Here is a 22,500-nt window from a genome sequence, read left to right as displayed (position 1 = left end):
CAGGGTACAATGGAAGGAGAGGAGGACAAGATGTCTGTCCACATTACATAACTATAAAACAAAAGATTGGAATAGTCATTATAAACAGTAAGAAATATCACTACATCTATTAATACTATTTAACCGAGAACCGAAGAAAAAGATATTTAAAAAAAGTTTCATCACCAAAAAGCAAAGTATAACTCAAATTTAAGGGGTTACTCTTGAGGATCCTATCTACAGAGGACTACGTAAAAAATATGAACAATGAGATGTTTGTTAATATTACATTTAAATTTCTGTATGTTAGTACAGTCAGAGGAGCAGAAAACATGCAGAGAATTCCAAAGTCTAGCAACCTAAGAAAAAGAAAACAAACAAAAAAAACTTAAAATAGAATACTTTCCGGTATCTAGAGACCTTAAGAATAAAGTGGTGCTGCTTGACGTGTTTCTGGGGCATATACGTCGAGGGAGCACATATGCTTTGAGTTAATCAGAGTTAATTCCATTAGAGTACTTATAATACTAGCCCAAGGATGCACAATTGCGGTGATGAGACAGGCGATGAAGCTTGCTTGATAGTGCTAGACCTATTAAATTATTTTTTGGAACCTCTCTAAGAAAGACTAATGGTAGATGGACCAACCAACACGTGGCAACAACACTCAATATACAATAATATCTTTGAAGAAGTACATTATACTCTCGGGTGAAAGTAAGTTTCTAGTGCGATAGAGGTTTCCTACCTTCTTTGCAACAGCCTTAGCAATGTCTTATTTAAAAAACAGTTGACTGAAAATAACAATTACTTTGACAAAAGAGTAATTTTTTTCTTAATAGTATTTACATTAACGGACGTTTATTATGTCAAAAGTGCTTTACACATCAATGTAATTCATTTTTATAAATAATTATTTTTGAAATATTTATGTCTGCCAGAATAAATACTATTTAGAAAAATAACTCCTAAAAAATTATTCATCTCACTCCTATGCCCGAATGATGTGATACAAGCATCGGAAAGTGTAATTTAAGGAGTCAGGACACTTGCGATTTACAATTAACTAACTCTTCTGAAAGGGAGGCGACAAAGCCTGGGCAGTTGGCCTCCTAGAACTACACCGTACCAGATATATACCCTAGTCCACATGGAACAAGTCATCTCAACAACAACCTAAACTCTGTTGGTATTAGCTCCAAGGAAAAAATCTCTCTAAAAGATTCTTTAACACAACCCGAAAAATTATCAATGTGACAATCTGAGATGGGTATATATGCTGATGACACCACACTCTATAGCAGGCAGGACAGGAAAACAAATGAACATATATCTAAAGTAATGGCAGAAACACTATAGGATGACCTCCAATCAGTAGTGGAATGGGGACAAAAATGGATGGTCACGTTCAATGCCGCCAAGACAAAACTGGTTTCATTCAATAATTACAAGAAACCTTCTCTACCACCTATAGCAATGGCCAACGACTCTTTATTTTAGAGTACGTCTTTCAAGCTCCTTGGCCTAACGTTCACTGGAAACATGAGTTGGAACATGTAAAAGATCTTTCTACTCCGGTAGTTTCTTCCCCAGAACCGCTAGACTTTGGAATTCCATTCCAGGTCACTGCTTCCCCAACTGTACTGACATGCAGAAGTTCAAGTGCAACGTGAACCAACATCTTGCTGCCCAAATCCCTACATAGTACCCCAGTAGTTGTTTCCCCTGATAGTAGCCCCCTACAGCAAAGTGGCAATGTGCCTTGTTTGGGGTGAAAATGTAATTAAAAAATCAAAAAAAATCTATAACATTGCAAACATATTTGCAGTCCTTATAACATGCCATAAGTTGGAAATCATTTCGACAAAAACCTACACCTGGCGACAAATGCAAAAAACAAAATAATTATCAAATGTGCCAAAATTTTATTTGAATAAAACTAATAAACACGACATCTTGTTTAATACCTAAGCCGTGTTTGCTTAGAAATCATTTTGACAAAAATATTCATTAAGAATCTGTTCTTCAGATACCACACTTCAATTTCTTGTTATGTCAGTGGAGGAGAAATCCTTAACAACTGGGGCAAAGTTTATTTTTGTTCCTTTCTCCACGTTAAAAAAAATGACCCTGGTGTCTAACTCTGTCCCGTGGGGAGCCAAAATAAATAGGAGTAAATAGGAATAACAACAATCATAATAAAAATAAAATAATCATCAAATGTATCAAAAGATCAGTTGAATAAAAATTATGAACCTGACATCTTTTTGTGAAGAAACAACAAACCTGATCAATTGTCAAAAGGCAGATAAGTTCAAAATATGTGTCAAATGTCATTTTCGGCAAAAGGTGACAATAAAAAGAAAGAACAATAAAATAATAAAATAATTAACAAATGCACCAAAAATCATTTGAATTATGAACCTGACATAGACACCTGCTGTAAAGAAACAAACTGGATCAATTGTCAAAAAAAAAATAGATAAGTAAAAAGTATGATGTTTAAAAGATTATTTTCAGCAAAACGTTACACTGGTGTAATCAAAGTCAGATCAATCCAGATCAATCATTGGAATGAAAGTGGCAGATCACAAATGGATATATAATAACTAGGGCTATGATAAGAGAATATTTTTATAATTGTTTTGACTCGAGAGTCAAAACACAGACACAGTAAATCAAGAGAGAACCACATCACTCTATAAAAAAGCATATAAGATATCAACCGATACACGCTCGAGAGTCAAAACAATGAAAAGAATATTCTGTTGTCATAGTCCTAGTAATAACCGAAAAGGATATCGTTGTTGGTTGCCGATTTTGACCAAAGATGAAGCAACCTTCCTAATGACAAAAGATATATATTTCATATATCAGTGTGTTGTCATTCTTATAAACACAGCAGGAATACAAGTCATTCCAAGACTCAAAGATTTTATAAATTAAAGGGGATTCAAATGCGTCATTAATTTTCTTTTCAAGACGATAGATTGCGTGAGATACGTTTTTCCTTAACCTATGCATTAAAATCTCCAAAAAGTACATGTATTTAAATAGAACTTAGTGTAATTTATAGTATACATAAAAAACGCACTAACCTAGATTAAAAATAGGCCAGGACGCTAGATAGCTACGCTCCCCGCGAAAACAGCACACACAAAGGAACGGGTGAACCGGATGTCAACTGGACCTTTGTCCTGTAAGTACCTGCTCATTGGCTGATTAGGAAGGGTGCGGTGGAAACTAGAAAGCTGATTGGCTAACTAAAAACAATAGAAGGTGCGTATATAAAAACGTGAGACAACCACAAAAATCCTAGCATAAGCCTGATGAATCCTAACGTGGATGAAATGCAGAATATTCTGTGTAGCTTAATTGCCATATATATTTTATAACTTACTACCTAGCTCTACCTACGTATTGAGCACTGTTGAAGTAAATACCTAAAGTTTACGCATAAATTTATACTTTCGTATATTAATTTATGTGATTAAATTAAGTAATCATATATATATATATATATATATATATATATATATATTGCGATGTACAGTCAATTTGAGGGTGGTAAAAGAATTGTCGGACGTCCTTGGCTTAGGTACAAGGACAAGTTGAAGAGTAACTTGTTTGCAGTGAACATACCATACAGGAGTCTTGAAGATGAGGTGAATGACCGAAAAGGATGGAGATCAAGGTGTTTTGAAGGTCTCCAGAGGTTTCAATCTGAAAGCTTAAGGCAACTGAAAATAAACAGAGTAAGAGTAAAACGACTAGCAGCCGCACCAATATCTGCAGCATTAAATCCACATTCATGTTCTATTTGTGGCCTTGTTTGCAAGTCCCTTGCTGGACTAAAAAGTCAGCAGAGGCTAAATCATAAATGAGTTTTAGAAATATGGGTTGTCCGAACCTCATACGTCGAAATCGACGGGAGAGTCCAATAATATATATATATATATATATATATATATATATATATATATTAATTAAAAGTTTTATTAATGTCCAGGTAACCTACATCTAAAATTTAAAGTGTTTAGACCCAAAATTGGTGAGGGAGTTTGGTAGAGTCTACAATGGTCAACTCTTTCAACTTTGACCTCTTGGCAGCCAAAATTTCGCCGAAATCTTATCAAAACGCTTGCTGCATGTCTGAACACCCTTTATGTAAAATTTCAAATGTTTAGAATGAAAATTGTCTGAACAGTTTGCTAGAGACCGCAAAGGTCAAATCTTTTTAATTTTGACCCCTTGGTAGCCAAATTTTCGGCCCAAAACTGATTAAAACGCTTTATGTCTGAGTACCCTTTTATGTAAAATTTCAAATGTTTTGACTAAAAATTGGTTGAGTAATTTGATAGAAACCTCAGTGGTCAATTTTTGAAAACATTGACCCCAATTTTGACCTCTTAACATTTATTGTTTTGGGTTCAAATCGAAGTAAAACATTTTATCCATGCCCAATTAACCTACATCTAAAATTTCAAGTGTTTAGACCTTAAATTGGCGGAAGATGTGATTAGATAGAATATAGCCGAAAAACATGAATGATGCTTAAAAAATCCGAAGGAAAATGTTATAAAATGAATCATGGTAATATGTTAAAATAATATCAAAATAACACACATTAAAATGGGTTAAAACCAACACAAAAATTGTGCATCGGACTGACATTGAAGTAAATGGAAAATCATGTTCCGAAGTAAAGAAAATATTCAGTAATAATTTTAATAACTTCCCATTTCAGCAATTGTGAACATGCATTAGCTGCCCAATTACCCACAGGCGGCAGAATGCTCTCTAACAAATTTATCCAAATATTGAGATGGAGAATAACATTTTCATCGAAAACTGTTCCTTTAACTATCCTATTTAAGTATGCAATTTGATTTTCAACCGTTGGATTTCCATCCAATCGACGTTACTTAATATTGAAGACGATTGGGAAAATAATTGCAACTGACATTCAAAATTGAGATATGCTTTCTCTCGACTGTTCAAGCATCCGGAGTTTTAAGCGGTAAATCTACGCAGCCATTCGTCCAAAACAGACGACACAAAACGGTGCATGTATCAGGAGGGAGGGAGGTTATCAAGCGGATAGCTGAAGCGTGAGAGTTGTACCACGTGGGGCTAGTCGCGGAAAACATCTGTTTTAATTAGAAAGATAGAAGCAAAGAAAATACGGCGTAAAAAGTTGAGGTCGAGTTCAAAATTAAAAAAAAATTATATACGATCTAAATAACACCCACACACATGATAGATATGCATATGCACACACTCATACATGCGCATAAATACTAACACATACATACACATATGTATATATATATACATGCTTACACATGCGTGTGTGTATATATATATACACACACACACTTACACATGCGTGTTTGTATATATACACACACTTACACATGCGTAAAAATACACACACTTACACATGCGTATATATATATACATACACACTTACACATGCGTATATATATACATACACACTTACACATGCGTATATATATACACACTTACACATATGTATATATATACACACTTACACATATGCGTATATATATACACACACGCTTACACATATGCGTATATATATATACACACACGCTTACACATATGCGTATATATATATACACACACACTTACACATATGCGTATATATATACACACACACTTACACGTTTGCGTATATATATACACACACACTTACACGTTTGCGTATATATATATATATATATATATATATATATATATATACACACACACACCCTTACACATATGCGTATATATACACTTACACATATGCGTATATATATATATATATATATATATATATATATATATATATATATATATATATATATATATATATATATATATACTCCGGATGTTCCGGGTTTGAATTTTCCATGCACCTAATCTTATCTTTCTCTTGTTTCAACCGCGTTAGTTAGATGTCCGCCAATAGGGTTTGCCGTGTCCGATGTTCATCCAACATTTTCTAAGGATCCTTTTTTTTCACAAAAGAATCACCACTTATTAAGGTCCGGAGGCCACTCGAGGATAAAGGTTAATGGGTATACATTAGTCAATGTGATTATAGTGTAGTAAACATAAGTAGTGGAAATTTTGTAAATTGGATTACTTAGGGGGGGCGGCTTATCAAGAACTTGTTTACATTGGACTTGAAGACAATCAAATTGTAGTCAGCGTCCCATGTGGAGTGGGCTGCAGTGGTCACCAATAGGCCAGCCCAATCACGAGTCTAGCTGGCGAAATCTGGTGTCACAGACCGTCACCAGGGCGCGACCATCTTTTACCTGTCGCCTGAGTGCAGTCGCCGGCTTTCAGCTATCCAGGCCTGCCCCCTCCACCCACGGCGCTGTCGCCTCAAGACTTTTTTTTAAAATAAAGATGAGAGGCGAAGGAACCGATAGAATGCCAGTCGTTAGGTATATTGTTTTGGGTGGTCGTGACTGCGCGACGGCCACACCCACACACTTGGCCCCATTGCTTCCACCACGGCTCAATTCAAATGAGACGGGTAGTTTCACCAATGCTGGTTGGATCAGGCTGCCGGGTCCTTGGTGTAAAGGCCTGCATTGTCGCCTGCCCATCAGGCACTGCTCTCTTCCGCCGGCGCTAGGAAGCTATGCTGTTGTGGACTTACTTCGTGTGATTTTTGAGTTTTCCTTCGCCTAGCCTTTGCCTAAAAAGGCACAACTGACAATATGGTAGGGCGTTTAGATTTAGAGTTTTCCTTCTCCACACACACACAAACACATACATATCACACAAAGAAAGGGTTTCTACAATTTAGCCCCTATTATAGGATATATAATAATAAGAGAGCACAATATAAATACAGATCCTGGATAATCAGTCTATATATCCTTAACTGTCTCTCCTTATATAATTTCAACAAAATAAATAAGATAAAGAAAATCGATTTAGTAAATGTGCATGTACATATGTATATGAATAACGTTTTTATGTGTGTATATATATATATATATATATATATATATATATATATATATATATGCATAGAATAATCCAACCTTTCCACACGCACATTTATAGTTTTCAGTGCAGAATGGGAAGGACTTTAGGATTTTTTCCTTTTTCACTCGCATGTGGTCTGTAATCGTTTTCTTCTACATTTTTCCTACAAAATCCTGAGGATGTCCCCTGAAATAGAGACGAAACGTTGATTACTATTTTATTAATTCTCGGTTTTCCTTCTCAAATAACATAACGTCAACCATCGTTTGTATTTTTACTCTCTCTCTCTCTATATATATATATATATAGGTCTCAAATGGATCTTTGACATTTTACAACCTGTTTTACGACATTATAGTAAATATTGTCTTAAAGATTCATTTTATTTTGCTGATTTTATTAAAAAGTCTAAGATTGTTAATAGATTTATGTGCTTTTATGACATTAACAATCTTTTTACTTGCTTTGGAAACGATAGATATCTGCACAGATTTTTTTTATATCGGGGCCGGATATTACCTCCTCCTATTCCTGAAAACATCTTTATTGAACTTATGAAATTTGCCACGACATCTGTGGAATGTAGTTTCAACAATATTATGTATCGGCAAAAAGATGGTGTGGCCATGGGGTCAGTACTTTGATCGACTATGGTGAATATTTTTGTGAGGTTCTATGAAGAGCGCTTACTATCTGGACCCATAAAACCATTAGTGTACTTCCGATATGTTGACGACACATTCTGTTTATTTAATAACCAAACGGAAGCAAACACCTTTCTCTCCTTACTCAATGGAATGCATCCCGCGTTAAAGTACACCTATGAGGGAGAGTGCAATTCATCCATAGCCTTCCTTGATGTATTGGTAACAAAAACGCCATCTAGTTTCCATACATCTATATACCGCAAACCAACATTTACAGGTTTGTACACTCGTTGGGATTCATTTTGTCCTAAAAAACGTAAGATAAATCTAATTTGGACCCTAACACATCGTGCCCTTATGATTTGTTCAAAGTTAAAATTAGATGAGGAATTGGAAACAATTACGGATACTTTATCCAAAAACGGGTACCCACTAGATGTGATTAGGTCAGTTATTCAAAAGAAATTGGCTGAATTCTCTCGAATTAAAGAGAATATAGTGATCAAATGTCCAATTTATCTTCGTTTGCCTTGTTTGGGTACAGTAAGTGAGAAATTTGCCAAACAAATAAGTTCAGCCGTTCATGGATGTTATTTTGCTGCCAATGTGCGTGTTGTGTTCTCTCCGAGAACTTTATTACCATCTTCTCGAAAAGACGTTCTACCCGCCTACCATAATAGTAACGTTATTTACAATTTTGAATGTGGTTACGGTGCCAACTACTTGGGTCGAATGACATTAAGATTAGATGGGGGAATCCAACAACATGTACCCAGTAAAATTAGGAATGGAACCTATCGGGCAACAGACGTTGTTGCTAATACATACGGGTCCTCAATTACTGAGCATTTACTTAAAAAACCCGTCTTCTGCAGCGAACTTTAACACGGGCGCTTTTTCTATTCTTAGTCGTGCTCATTCACTATATCACCTTAAGATCTTGGAGACTATTCACGTTCGACTTAGAAAACCTTCCCTTTGCAAGTAAAGGGAATGCCTCCTGGGTTTGAACGTGATTAATCTCTATGGTATTCGACCATAACGCTGTTTTATTTTAATCGTTTTCCCACTTTTTTCTCTCTCCGTAAATTGAATAAAACGCAATTTTAATCGCTTTCATTCTTTGTTTTAAAAATTCCCTCGATACAGCTTTGAAAAGCGAGGGTCGAAACCGGTCAGTTGCCCCCCCCCCATTTCTCTTTCTTTCCGCTCCTGTTCCCCCTTTTCTCCTCTTTTTGGAGAGAAGATTAAAGGAATATATCTATATTTATATATACAAATTTACTTTTAATCATGAATCATAAAAGTCTTCCCTTCCTAATTGCAATATATATATATATATATATATATATATATATATATATATATATATATATATATATACACACACACTGCGTATCAAATTATTAACCAGTTTACATTTTTTTTTTTAATATTTAAGGAACGAGTGAATAAAAGTCTATGAAACTCGGAGAAATTGCTTATTATTCCGCAACTTCAGTCAGAAAAGAAAATTATTTAAAGCAGTATTAGCGAAACTATGGCAGAAGACAGGAATATCTGTTGATTTCAGTGTGTCAAGTTATTAACGAGGTTGGGAAAAAAACACAATATACCCATAAGTTGTTTATTGAAATAATTTGAAAACATTAAATAAACTAGGAAAAATGCTTAGAACACAATAACTACATAGCAATTTCTACGTTTACATAATTAGTAGGGGATATGCGATCCTTTTTTATGAATGACTTTTAAAAGACGTTGTGACTTTTATGAAAGCCGTGGTCCACAGAATTAGTCAAATTTGTCATTTCGTCAACAGTTATTCCTTGCGGTACCTATTGGAGAGCATCCAACAACTCATATTTGCTCTTAAATTGGCGTCCACTTGCATAGAGGCGTCGCTTGATGATACTGCAAAGGTTCTCAATTGGGTTCAAATCTGGTGAATTCTCAGGCCACTCCATCTTCCGTAGCCCAGAGAACCCAAGTCGTTGCAAACACTCTTTGCTTTTTTTTGCTGCATGCGAGGGAGTATTATCCTGCATAAAAATGATGGCTCTTTTGAACGTCAACTTTTGCTGCTTCAGCCATGGTTCAAAGTGCTCCTTCAGGAAAGCTATGTAAGCATTTGACGTCATTTTTACGCCTTCTTGGACTCTCCATGGGCCAACTAAAGTACCTCCGATAATCCCAGCCGAAATCATTATCCCACCACCACTTTGTTGGCACATTAAACGCTGATGACAATGTCGTCCATCTAGGACCCATCCTTTGCTTCAGCCATCTGGGCCATCAAATGTAACACGCACTTTATCCGTGAACAAAACTTTGGAAAATCCATTTTCATGTTGTCCTCTGGCCATTTCAATCGGTTTTGTAAGTTATGTTGCGTTAATCGAGGCTTTGTCACAGGCTTAACAGACTTTGCCACTTCTTTCAGAAGACGACATCGATTACTTTTTGAGACATTCTTCAATCTGGCTTGGTCAAAGACTTCTCGACTTGTTTGCCCAGGGTTCTTAACAACTTCACATTAAATTTGGAGTAGAGAACGGCGTGAAACAACTCTAGATTTACCTTTATCAGCTCTCTTACGTACCTTTGTAGGGTCCTTGACAAAGTTCTTGACAGTTTGATGGTACCTTCCTATCATTTTCGATATTTCGAGGGTAGTTTTACCTTTTGTTAGCTGTTCCGTAATTGCACTTTTTTCAGAACTACTAAAACTACCTTTACGACCCATTTTATTCCCGAAACAAACTGTCTTGTTAATAATTTGACACCTCAAATATCGTGGATTCAGCAATTACGATGGCAAGTTGTTTACATTGCGCGAAACAGTACGAAAATTTCACAGTATGCGCATTTCAGCATTGCCAACATTTCCGAAGCTTTTGATACGAAATTACTGATAAAATTTTGTATCTCGTTAATAATTTGACACGCAGTATATATATATATATATATATATATATATATATATATAGGTAGCCCTCCATAAACCTCAGAGGAAGGCTAGCAGGTGCTACATCTTGCCCAAGGGTGACCTTGAACTACTATGCAAGGCAGGGGTGCTCATCTCCCTGAGCTATTATACATACCCACATACCCAAGTATGTATATATATATATTATATATGCACATGTAGATGTGTGTGAGTATGTATATATGCACATATGAAAAGAAAAGCAGCAGAGATAGGTTCGCTGACCAACTTGACCTGCGCAACTTTTATGCAGCAACAAAAGAGATATTCAGCCCCACACGGTCTCAGTAGGCAACCTAAGGGACGTGGATGAGGTCACGACCATCATAGCAAGGGTATCTTAAACAGACAGAGGTCTTACTTCAACAAGACCCTGAAATGCATGAAGCCCGGCAAAGCCCCAGGACCAGACAACAGTCCGCTGGAACTCCTCACTCACTCAATGTGGCCCTAAGCTGAGGAACTACTTGATGTTCCTCATATTGAAAAGAGAAGAGACTTGAATAACAACAGGCCATCATGTTAATTTTCTGGGATCTGAAAAAGCCTTTGTACAAAGTGCCACGACATGCCATGTAGGCTGTCCACGCAAGATATGGTTATATACCAGACTTCGTAAAATTGGTGTATGACCTTCATGACGGAATGATCAGGAGTGTCTGCCATCGGAATTCTCTCTCAAAACAATTCGCCATCTACGGCGGCCTGAAGCAGGGTTGTGATTCTCGCTCTACATAGCTGCAATGCTTAATGAGATCCCCTAGAAACACCATCGATTGACTTACGATTTCGTATGGACGGAGGTGTTTTCAACCTCGCTCAGCTCTGCGCCAGAACAAAGACGAACTTATGTGCAATGCGACAACTGAAGTATGCCGACGTAATGCCACCTCGGATCAGAGAACCTGCAGTCATTAGTAGATTCGTATAAATCTGCCTATGAATGTTTAGGACGCAGGTCAACATGGACAAGACCAAGACCCTCACCCAACATCCACCGGGACTTATACTCCCAAACTTTACCACCACAATAAACGACCAACCACTAGAGTAAGTGGACCAGTTCCCTTACTAAAAAACACCTGCTCCCACATGCAAGAAAGACATGAAGTAAAGGATCAGGGCATCCCGGTCCGCCTTTGGACGACTCAACTGCCTCATTTTCAACAACCGCGTACTAAGAATGGCCACTGAAATAATAGTGTTTCTGATAGTAGTTCTCTTCACGCTTCTTTACGCATGGGAGCCATGGACAAAGTATAGAAGCGATATATAAAAAAAGCTAGAACACTCCCTGCAAACCAAATTGAGGCAGAGTTTAAAAATCCCCCGGGGGAGCCACACAACCAAGTCCTGGAACAAGTGTCAGTTATCAGTGTAGAAGCTACCATCATTCACCACCGCCTCCGCCGGATGGGACATGTAAACAAGATGGATAATTCAAGGCTCTCCAAGAAAATGCTGTACGGGAAATTGGACCAGGGTATGAAACAACGGGGAGCCTAAAAAATACGCTAGAAAGATCAATTCAAGTGCACCCTGGCTCTAACAAATACCGACATGTCTTCGTCGGAAGAATTTGCCAGGAACAGAAAAGTGTCGAGAGGTGCAGCATACGATGGCATCGTGGACTTTGAGGAGAAAAGGAAATAAAATGAAGAGACTAGAAGACGAAAAGAGCGACCCCGTCCCCCGACGAACACTGTCCACGACATTTCCACCATAAACTCGGACTCAACATTCATGTCAAACACAGGCATCCACCCCAAAGATGGACTCAATACGAAAAAATGGTACGCTTAAATGCTTTTAAGCATTTTCAGTATTGTAAACGATTTTAATCGTCTTTTCATTCAACTCATTTCATTTTTTATTTTTTATCACTCGCCTTAGGATGACCTATGAAGGTTGAAAACGTTCGCGAATACAGCAGATTTCTTTTTACACTTGAACAGAATGTTCGGAAACCAGTCTGTCAAAAAGAAAAAAAACAAGTTGTCTCTGCTCTTCAATGAAACGTGCATAAGGAGAAAATGCTGCCCAAATATACTAATATATATATATATATAAAATAAAAATTACAATTAAATTTACCAAGATGGATTAAAGTATATTATAAAAATTAAAGAATAAATATTTATAAAGTTATCTCAACCAGATGTAAAAGATATTTATGTCTCGGCAGTAGAGTGAAAAGCATATCTTATTTTTTTTTAAATATTATTGGATTTTTTTCCTTTTTTCCCTTGTATACATTTTTGTGAATTATTCAATGGATTTCTTCATTTTGAGTATTTTGGACCATCATCCAATTATGGGATTTCTTTTGGATTTTACTCGTGCAAATAGAAATTCAATTAACTTTCTTGAAGTTATATATTTGGATTTTACCGTCACTGAATTATTTATCTTCCACCAGATTATCCATTCACGTGTAATCACCTTTTTCTTCGCCATATTCCATCTGCTTCACTTTTTTGTTATCAAGTAAGATCTTTGACTTGTTGTTTAATCAAATACTTTTGCATGCAATATACGATCAAGAATTCTGCTAATTCATACCCTCTGATGAGAAGGAAAGTATATCTTCGAAACTCCGCGGATTAAGGACTATCCACTTATCTAATATTTCCTTTTCAGATTAAATATGTTTTTAACTCATTTTAAAGTGTTTTTTTAACATGTTTTATTAACTGTTTGCTCGCGTATTTATATATATATATATATATATACATATATATACACACACTAATATATATATATTAATATATATATACAATAATATATATATATACTAATATATATACATACTAATATATACTAATATATATATATATACTAATATATATATATACTAATATATATATATATATACTAATATATATATATATATACTAATATATATACTAATATATATATATACTAATATATATATATATATACTAATATATATACTAATATATATATATATATATACTAATATATATATATACTAATATATATATATACTAATATATATATACTAATATATATATACTAATATATATATATACTAATATATATATATACTAATATATATATATACTAATATATATATATACTAATATATATATATACTAATATATATATATACTAATATATATATATACTAATATATATATATACTAATATATATATATACTAATATATATATACTAATATATATATACTAATATATATATATACTAATATATATATATACTAATATATATATATACTAATATATATATACTAATATATATATACTAATATATATATATACTAATATATATATACTAATATATATATACTAATATATATATATACTAATATATATATACTAATATATATATATATACTAATATATATATACTAATATATATATACTAATATATATATATACACTAATCTATATATACTAATATATATATATATATATACTAATATATATATATACTAATATATATACTAATATATATATATACTAATATATATATATATACTAATATATATACTAATATATATATATATATACTAATATATACACTAATATATATATATACACTAATATATATATACTAATATATATATACTAATATATATATATACTAATATATATATATACTAATATATATATATATACTAATATATATATATACTAATATATATATATATACTAATATATATATATATACTAATATATATATATATATACTAATATATATATATATACTAATATATATATATATACTAATATATATATATATACTAATATATATATATATACTATATATATATATACTATATATATATATATACTATATATATATATATACTAATATATATATATATATATATACTAATATATATATATATACTAATATATATATATAATAATATATATAAATACTAATATATATACTAATATATATATACTAATATATATATATATACCAATATATATACTAATATATATATACTAATATATATTAATACTAATATATATACTAATATATATATACTAATATATATATATACTAATATATATATACTAATATATATATATACTAATATATATATATATATACTAATATATATATATATATACTAATATATATATATATACTAATATATATATATACTAATATATATATATACTAATATATATATATACTAATATATATATATACTAATATATATATATACTAATATATATATATATATATATATATACATACATACACACTAATATATTAGTTTTATTAATTTAAAACAAATTTTTATTGTTCCTATTTACTATTGTGTACGTTAATTATCATTTCTAGGTTTTCACAACAGTTATAGAGGAATTTTAGTTTGTATTAACGATTGTATATAAGTGGTTTGTTATGGGGGAAATTATTTTGATGAGCTTTAAAAATTTTATGTAGTTTGTTTTCACCATTTGGTTATAATAGCTATTATTGTTCTTCTGTTTATTTCGATTTTATGGTATCCACTATATTTTAGAGCTGTATTGTAGATGTTGCCTGTTTTCTTAAATACATTTTCATCACTAAAATTTTTGCTACGCTATTCTCTACAGAGTTGCGAATATGTTTCATAACTGATGGTTGGACTTTTGGTTTATGTATATTGGATTAACGTTATCTGTTTCGTAGTATACATAAAAGATATTTTTAAAATATTTATGATAATTAAATATAATTTACTGTTTAAAAATTAACAAAAGTCAGGATATATAAAATAAAACGCTTATTTTTTTAGCGAAAATCTGACTATTTAAATTACTTTAACTTCTTATAATTTAATAATGTAATCATTGTTTATGCAAAAAATACAAATATTAGTGCTACTACAACATAATATCATCAAATGCTTAGAAAATAGTAGCAGTGCTTGCGCCAAATAGCAAATGGTTCCAAACACAAACGTATTCGACATATCCGACAGAGGAAGTATTGATGGTTGCTATTTTTTATATCAATAAAAAAATGAATGGATGCAACCAGATTAAATAGTCTTGCTGTTATAGGCTATTACAAGTATATTATTGCGAAGATAAGAACTGCACGTACAGCACATTAATAACGAGTCACAATAAATGTACTTATAAAATTATAGAGGCCGCATTTCCACACAACATTACGTTATATATTATACTAGCGAGCGGAAGTGCCCGGCGTTGCCCAGTCGTAAAATATGGTTTAATAATAAAAATGTAGGACGTGGATACCATCTTATAGTATTATTAAAAGAAAAAAAATGCCGCGAGGTTGACGCGAACTTGCAAAAGTTAAGTTTGTAGGTAAACAGTATTAATTTGACCAAAACTTTACCGATGTTATCACGTTGCAAATTTAGCTTTTTAAAATAAAAGAGCGAATAGACCGTCTGCACTTGCGCGATTAACAAACAGCATCGAAACCAACATTTTTACATGTCCTCTTTCAAGCAAAACGATTGCGGATGATAAATTTTTAGCAGACATACAAACACACAGACGACTGATATTTATATATTAGGCCAGCGGGATCGCGCGGCGTTATTCAGCCACAAAATAAGTTGTGATAACGGGAGGCGGAGGGTTGTGGCGGAGTTGCCTGGTCGAAAAAATTGTAACAGTGGGGAGAGAGGGCGGGCAAAAGAAATGTGACAATAGAGGCGGGGAGCGTCCGGATTTAACGGTGGTAAAAAAAAAATTGTGAGAGGGAAGGAGTAAAAAAATCGGGTACCATCAGATTTTGCAAAATTTTGTAAGCAAAAAAATAAATAAATAAAATGACTTATCTCGCGTTACTGAAGTTAGTAACTGAACGCTTTTGTCGATGTGGCTACGGTTACGGAGATGCTATAGTATCGCAAATTAAGCTATTTAAAATGAAAGAAGGTATCGACGATTAGCGTATGCGCGGTTTGAAAATCGCATCGAAAGGTAGTTTTTTTTTATCTGACCCCCCCTTTAATCAAAACGATATCTACACGAAATGATTGCCCATTTTTTTTAATGTTTGGATCGCTCTTTCTAACGATGCCGAGTTGGTGACACATGTAAAAACTTTTTGTTGTGCTCCCGTAAGAAAGATACAGCTCTATACTTAGTTCAAACAAAATATATTGAACAGAAAAGCAAATACAGCAATGAAGAGTGTTGGTATACGTCAGTCCGACTACCAGGGTTGAAAGCCGCGTGCATAACTTCCGAAGACATATTCTCCTGGTCTTTATAACAAATGGAAAAGTTCATTATTATCTATAAAGGCTGGACACAGCAATACTTAGGATTTCTAAAAACTCTTTCTTTGGCAGAAACTTGAAATTTATTGTAAAAAATACTAGTGAAAAAATTGTTGCAGATGTGACGATCTTGAACCAGGGTCTAGTAGTGGAAGGGGTCATGACTTGCCTCATCCCTGCCAAAAGAGGGCAAATCTTTATCTGTTGTGTAATTTGAAGATTAGAAAAACGTCGAAATTAAAGATTGCGAGTGAAAATTGGTCCTATTGATTATGAATACCGGTGCGAGTACAGGCGATCTTGTAGGTTCTTAATCAGTTTATTTAGTGAAGAGTAACAAAGGTAGATAATCTAACGAGTAAAACAGAAGCATCGTCAGTATCGTTAACTGTTTTATGCCTTAAGAATAAAGTCCGCTGCGATACTGGAGAACTCTGCATATAACTTCTGTTTTACTGCGAAACAATTTTCTGATAATAAAACAGATGCAGAGAAGTTAATAATCTGGGACAAGAAGTGCTAATCAGAAAAATTGGCCTATTAAATCCCAAGGTATCTATTTTTTTTATTAAGTTTAAACTTTGTATGATGGTAAAAAATGCGTTAGAATATACAAACGAAAAAAAGTTATTCATTTTATTTAAGAAGTGAAATATTGGCTCTCTTATACGTACGGTATTTCGTACACGTGACAGATTTTAGAAAGTAAAAGATAGAATTCACATTATATTAAAAAGTAAAGTTCACAAAAAAAGTTCTGGCGATATGTCAGTGGCATATTACTGCAAGTCATTTTTTATATATAGCATCGAACTAATAGAATTGTATCAAATTTCGCAGGAATTATTGAGAATATTCAAACAATTTTCGGAGAGAAGCTGACTTATTCTTTCTTCAGAGTAATTATGTAATAAACACTATTATTAATTATTATCTTATAGATTCTTAAAAAAAGAAAGAAATTATTTGGTGTTTTTATAGGACATTGGGACTTAATAAATCAATCATCCAGAACATCAGAACACCTTGAAGAGCAGAACGAACAGAAGAAGACAAAGAGAAAAAAAAACGTCGAATCAGCTGCGAGATCAATTATTTTGGAAAAATCTATCAAATCAGTTATTTTCATGTCAGAAAATTTATGTCCAAATGTACCATTGAAGTGAGAGTGAAAACTTCTCTTAGAGACATTCGAACCCTTTTTTGTATATTTCGATCTGAAATTCATCTACCGTTTCATCAGGGTGAAGAATTAGACGAATGCGCTGAACCTATCTGTCGCATATGCAATCGTGTCAGACTTAGTTTATCATGATTTCATACGCGACGAAGATGAAATGCAAATGGTTTTATTACTTACCTTCGGGTTGCAAATCTTGTATTGCCTGTATGGACCCGGACAAGTTGTTGATGACCTGTCGCTTGATGTCGGTTTCTGTTCTCTGTAAATAATGAACAATTAAATTAAACGGCTAAGAAAATAATTACGAATCAATCAAATGAGACTTGTATTTATGTATTTAAATATAAAACTCATCTTATTATTAAAAAGTTGCTGACTTGATTTTAGAAGTTGCTTTTAAAAATGTGAACATCTTACAATAATTTGGAGGCCTTTTATTTGGAGCTGAAAAGCAGAAAATCAAAACTTTTCGATTAACCAATATTCATTGGTTATATTTCCTAACACGTATTCTTAAAATATTTCAAAAAAATTCTTTTTGTTTTAAAAGGAGTAAGTTGCTTGAATCTGTTAAATAGAGAAGTAATCAGCCATTTCAGCAAAATAACCTTCTTAGTAACATGCAATATGGTTTCCGTTCTGCTAGATCTACAGCAGACGTGCTTATAGTCATATCTCATAGGATTAGCGAATCTCTCGACGAAGGCTTTCTTTCTAGGGCAATTGCTCTTGACATATCAAAGACTTTGATAGAGTATGGCATAAAGGTTTGCTTCACAAGATCTCCAGCTACGGTATAGCTAGAAATGTATTCTCAATTATTAAATCATTTCTCTCTGATAGATCGTATTCGGGTAAAAGATTTTCCATTGGCTTTTGGAAATCTCCATGGGGGAAGTGAGGCAGCATGGAATTGGAAATCTTTTTACCCGAATACGATGTTCAGTATGTTAAAAATATACCTTTTGTTGTAAAAATCTAATAGATACACACATGAAGAAGTTGGTGGAGACAGGATATTTTTATGGACACATAAATCGTAAAATTGCCTACCCACTAATGAAACAGCTGTAAATGGAAAAATCCAGGAAATAAACAAAGGTTATAAAACGAAAACGTGAGTCTTTGAATTTTCAACAAAATTTTACACTATATATGCTCTGCACCTATTAAATAGATACAGTGAGCTTAACTCAAAATTAACGGTGAATGGTTTTAAAATAACAGTCTAGACCCATTAAACGAAAACGGTATACATTGAAAGTAACGATATTTCAAAAACAAACTTTAAAAAAATGTTTAAAAAATATATATTTTATATAATAGCAGTAAATTCACTTATAAATATCTATTGCCACTCCCAATAATTGTCACCCAATCTAATTAAATTAATAAATATCCATTGAAATAAACATCTGGTTTACGTGAATTGGTGAGACGACGATAACAACGGAAATATGCGAATGGTGTGTATAACGAAATTATACATGATCCCCCCCCTGCCGCGCTGTAACAATTTTCAAAGATAGTATTGAGAGCTTTAAGATTAGGTATCTTAAAGAATTCAAACATGCTGAAGTTATATCTGAGAAATAAAAAGAAAAAAGAAAACAAGAAAAAATAAAAATGAAATATTTTATTTTCTTACACATTTATTATTTTTACATATTTATTTTTATATGAATATAAAAAGATTGTATAATTTTCGTTGTTACATATTTCTTTTACTTTTAATTATTTTTATACGAATATAAAAAGATTGTATAATTTTCGTATTTTGCATATATTTTTTTATTTTTAATTATTCTATACGAATATAAAAGATTGTATGATTTTCGTTTCTACAATTTTTTTTATTTTTAATTTTTTTATACTAATATAAAAAGATTGTATAGTTTTCGTTGTTACATATTTTTTTTTACTTTTAATTATTTTATACGAATATGAAAAGATTGTATAACTTCCGTTTTTTACATATTTTTTACTTTTATTTTTATACGAATATAAAAAGATTATGATTTTCGTTTCTACATATATTTCATTTTTAATTTTTTCATACCAAGATAAAAAGATTGTATAGTTTTCGTTTTTTACATTTTTTTTTTATTAACTGGTATCGGCGTACACCTATACTTTATTTATAGTGTATGTTGGAAACGTGGTGAAAACCAAAGTTTTATAGGAAACTAAAACACAAATATTGTTTATCCTGAACATTCACAAGCAGGCAAAACATAAAAAAATAACATTTAAAATTATATCAACTAAAGCAAAAAAACTCGAAATGGTAATGCAGAGTACATGTTAAGAAAAATGAGTAAACATGAGTTTCTATTCATTCCCGGGCAACGCCAGTTGTACGTGTAAATAAATACATACATCATTCTTCGTTTCCTAAAAACAAAAAACCGTTTCCCATAGAAGGTTGATTGATGTTTGGGTTGGCAGTATTTACGCCAGGAGATATGAACTCAGCTTGAGAGTAACACACAAACTCTGTTCGTCGTTAAAAATCACTTTCCGGAATTCATGTTATGGGCAACGGGCTGGAAGAAGCGCCAGGAATGTGGGAGATGATGGCTGCACCTTGTCTCCCCATAAAATAATCTTTGAACATTCGCATAGCAGTTTTAGTTGCTCTGACAGAAACGATGGCAATAAACACATAAAATACCCCACGAAAAGGCGAAACACATTGCATGACACAAACTTGATTATACCTTTCTTACAAGCAATTTTTATATATACTAACAAAAGTACCCGTCGTTGACTGGGTTCAAAAACAGCCTACAGAAAATGGACTGTTTTATGAAAGTATGATAGGTTATGAAAAGGAAGGGTTGTAAAGAGATAGCTTCGAATTTGGGGGTATTAACACCAAAGCAAAATATGATGAAAGTAAAAATAAAATAGATAAACCCATAATTTATTATACCATAGCTATTCACACTGAAACACTTATCACAATATTCTGTGGATCTATATTAAAAAACCTTGTTAAACTTTGTGGCATATTTCCATTCTATGGAGGTCAGGCGCGAACGAACACCCCATAATTTTATTATACCATATTTCTTCAAACAGAAACATAATTATAAAATTATACTTACGCAGATAGATATGAAAAGTCTTTATTAAAGTTTGTGCATATTTCCATTCTATGGAGGCCAGACGCGAACGCAAACCCCACAATTTTATTATATCATCCCTATTTAAGTTAAAACATACTTATCAAAGTATTCTTATGTACATCTATATCAAAAACACTTGTAAACGTTTTTTTTTAATTTTTAAATTTTTATTTCCATACTTTGTGGGCCAGGCGCGAACGCAGACTCCACAATTTTAATGAACCACTGTTCTACCAGATCAAACATACCCATTCCTGTGTCTCGATACATCTATGATTATATGTAATCAGTTTTTTTAAAATAGTCAACCATATAGGAGCCTATTCGTGACCACACACAGCTTTATATTATAGATTATTCCTTAATTGGAATTCATTTTTGAGATGAGCACTATATATATATTAATTTAATTTTATTTCGAACTATTGTTTTCATCTTTATTGGTTGTTGTTTTTTCACGACGCTTCGGCTAACTATTCCTCTGGCCTTCGTCCGTCGCGGTTACCACCTGACGAAGGCCAGAGGAATAGTTGGCCGAAACGTCGTGAACTGCAACTAATAAAGATGAGAATAAAAGTTCGAAATAAAAATAAATCAATAAACAATTTTTATATTTGGAAAAATAAGAATGTGACTTTTAGCTACTAAACCTGCATAAGTTACACACAAACATACATACATACATACATACATACATACATACATACATACATACATACATACATACAGATAAGTATGATTTGCAAACGCTAAAAACCAAACATTTTTTCTGAGTTTTTAGAAGAGGATTGAGAATTCGTATTATTTGAATAATTCGGACTATTGTTCTCATCTTGATTGCTACTTTAACAACGTTTCGGCCAATCAAACGTATGGCCTTCTTCAGGTGCATTTTGACGAACTCGGGTATATTTCTGTCGAACTCGAGAATCTGCACAGAATTTCGAACGGAACACTTTATTTAATCCACAGAGCTAGAATCCTCTCGTTCTGTCAGCCATAACGAAGAGTGGACCGAAAATTGTACATTGACACCATCATGTTTCAGCAGCTCAACAGTAATGCCATCCAACACAGAGACTTTGTTCGAGTTTATCTGTTTAATGCAGTCAACTGTTTCCACGAGAAAATGTATTTTGAGAGTATCCAGTATTGAGGATTAAATCGACACCATTTTATTTTTATATTTTCTTATTAATGAGCTCAATTTATGATAAAAGAAGAGATACTATTAAAAATCGACTCAAATCATTTCTTCGTTTGCATATTTTAAAACTAATAATTAATCAGAAATGATTTTTC

At 32.7% G+C, this 22,500-nt stretch overlaps 1 protein-coding gene across 1 annotated transcript in view; it reads right to left on the bottom strand.

Moving 5' to 3' along the window:
* The window catches only part of LOC145266490 (thrombospondin type-1 domain-containing protein 4-like), a 1,186,987-nt gene that overhangs the window by 479,212 nt on the left and 685,275 nt on the right, over positions 1-22,500 (bottom strand). Inside the window, exon 4 of the mRNA XM_080122215.1 lies at positions 18,245-18,326. Within this exon, the coding sequence (XP_079978341.1) occupies positions 18,245-18,326 (82 nt within the window). The remainder of the gene's footprint in view (positions 1-18,244; positions 18,327-22,500) is intronic.

Source organism: Euprymna scolopes, chromosome 4 (genome assembly GCF_053919585.1).
Source record: "Euprymna scolopes isolate OS-2025 chromosome 4, ASM5391958v1, whole genome shotgun sequence".
Classification (NCBI taxonomy): Eukaryota; Metazoa; Mollusca; class Cephalopoda; order Sepiida; family Sepiolidae; genus Euprymna; species Euprymna scolopes.
The sequence above is the reverse complement of the archived record's forward strand: the minus strand, read 5'-3'. Positions and strand labels throughout refer to the sequence as shown.